Raw genomic sequence first — 1,072 nt, 5'->3', positions numbered from 1 at the left:
GTTCCAGAGGGCTGGGGATAGGGCACAGGGAGCTTTCCAGGTGGGGTTATCCTGTGGATGGCCTTGCACAGGAGCTTCTTGTTCCTTTTTGTGCCAGGCTCTCCCCATGGTGTGCCCTCACTGATCTCCAGAGGCCAGCGACCATCCCTCAGGATGCTGCAGCCCAGGCAGCTGCTGCCCCGTGCAGATGGCATGAGCTACCCCATTGTCCCAGCACCGGGGACACCCTGCGGCCACTGTCCCTTCTCCAGGGTGGTGCTCACCACAGATTTGCCATTCCCTGCCTGCTGATCATTCCCTGGGACTGCCGCTACTCACTCCAGGATTATTGTAACCCCAAATCCTTGCTCTAAAGGGAAGCTTCCATTTCTGTCTGTGGGACAGTGGTGGCTTCCACTCCAGTGGAGGGAGCAGGGTAGCACAGCCAGCACAGAGAGCAGCCCCAGGGACCTGTAGGGAGGTGCTTCTTACCCCAGCTGAGGTAGCTGTGTGGACAGTGCCACTGCCCAGCAGGACAGGAGGTGGCTGCGGGGGCTGTAGGAGCTGGCACTGGAGGTGGATTCCCCTCGGGGCCTCCTGGCCCCCAGCCCGCCCTGCCAGGCACAATTTTTAAGACAACCAAGTTCCTCGTTGGCCATCAGAGCACCAGGTTGAAAAAACAAAGGCCAAGGGCTCAGAGAGCAAACTGCAGGAGAGACTGTACCCTGGGCTGCACCCTGGGCACATCTCAGGCACTGGGGTCTACTCGTGTTCTTGTTTTTGCAAGTGCAAACACTGGGCTCAGAGCTGCAGGAGCCAAACCAGAGGGCTTGGTCTGACATCTTCATGTCACTTCAGGTGTGGAACATCTGGGACCCACTGGGCACGGGGGTGAGAGAATGCTGCCCTTGGCTGGTGTACAACTGCTCTGCTGGGACAGAGCTGGGCAGGGCTGGGCTCAGAGCAGGTCCTTGGCGATGGCCGAGGGCAGGGCCTCCCCTGCCACGCTGGCGGTGCCCAGGCCTGAGCACCTCCGAGTGAGCAGCACCATCACCCGCACCGTGCTCCTGAGCCCCGGCTGCCCCGCGGCTCC

General features: G+C 61.2%; 1 protein-coding gene across 1 annotated transcript in view; it reads right to left on the bottom strand.

Annotated features, from left to right (window-relative positions):
* Positions 1-937: 937 nt before the first annotated feature.
* The window catches only part of LOC106631880 (opsin-5-like), a 4,983-nt gene continuing 4,848 nt past the window's right edge, over positions 938-1,072 (bottom strand). Inside the window, exon 6 of the mRNA XM_014308072.1 lies at positions 938-1,068. Within this exon, the coding sequence (XP_014163547.1) occupies positions 938-1,068 (131 nt within the window). The remainder of the gene's footprint in view (positions 1,069-1,072) is intronic.

Source organism: Geospiza fortis, unplaced genomic scaffold (genome assembly GCF_000277835.1).
Source record: "Geospiza fortis unplaced genomic scaffold, GeoFor_1.0 scaffold361, whole genome shotgun sequence".
Taxonomy (NCBI): Eukaryota; Metazoa; Chordata; class Aves; order Passeriformes; family Thraupidae; genus Geospiza; species Geospiza fortis.
The sequence above is the reverse complement of the archived record's forward strand: the minus strand, read 5'-3'. Positions and strand labels throughout refer to the sequence as shown.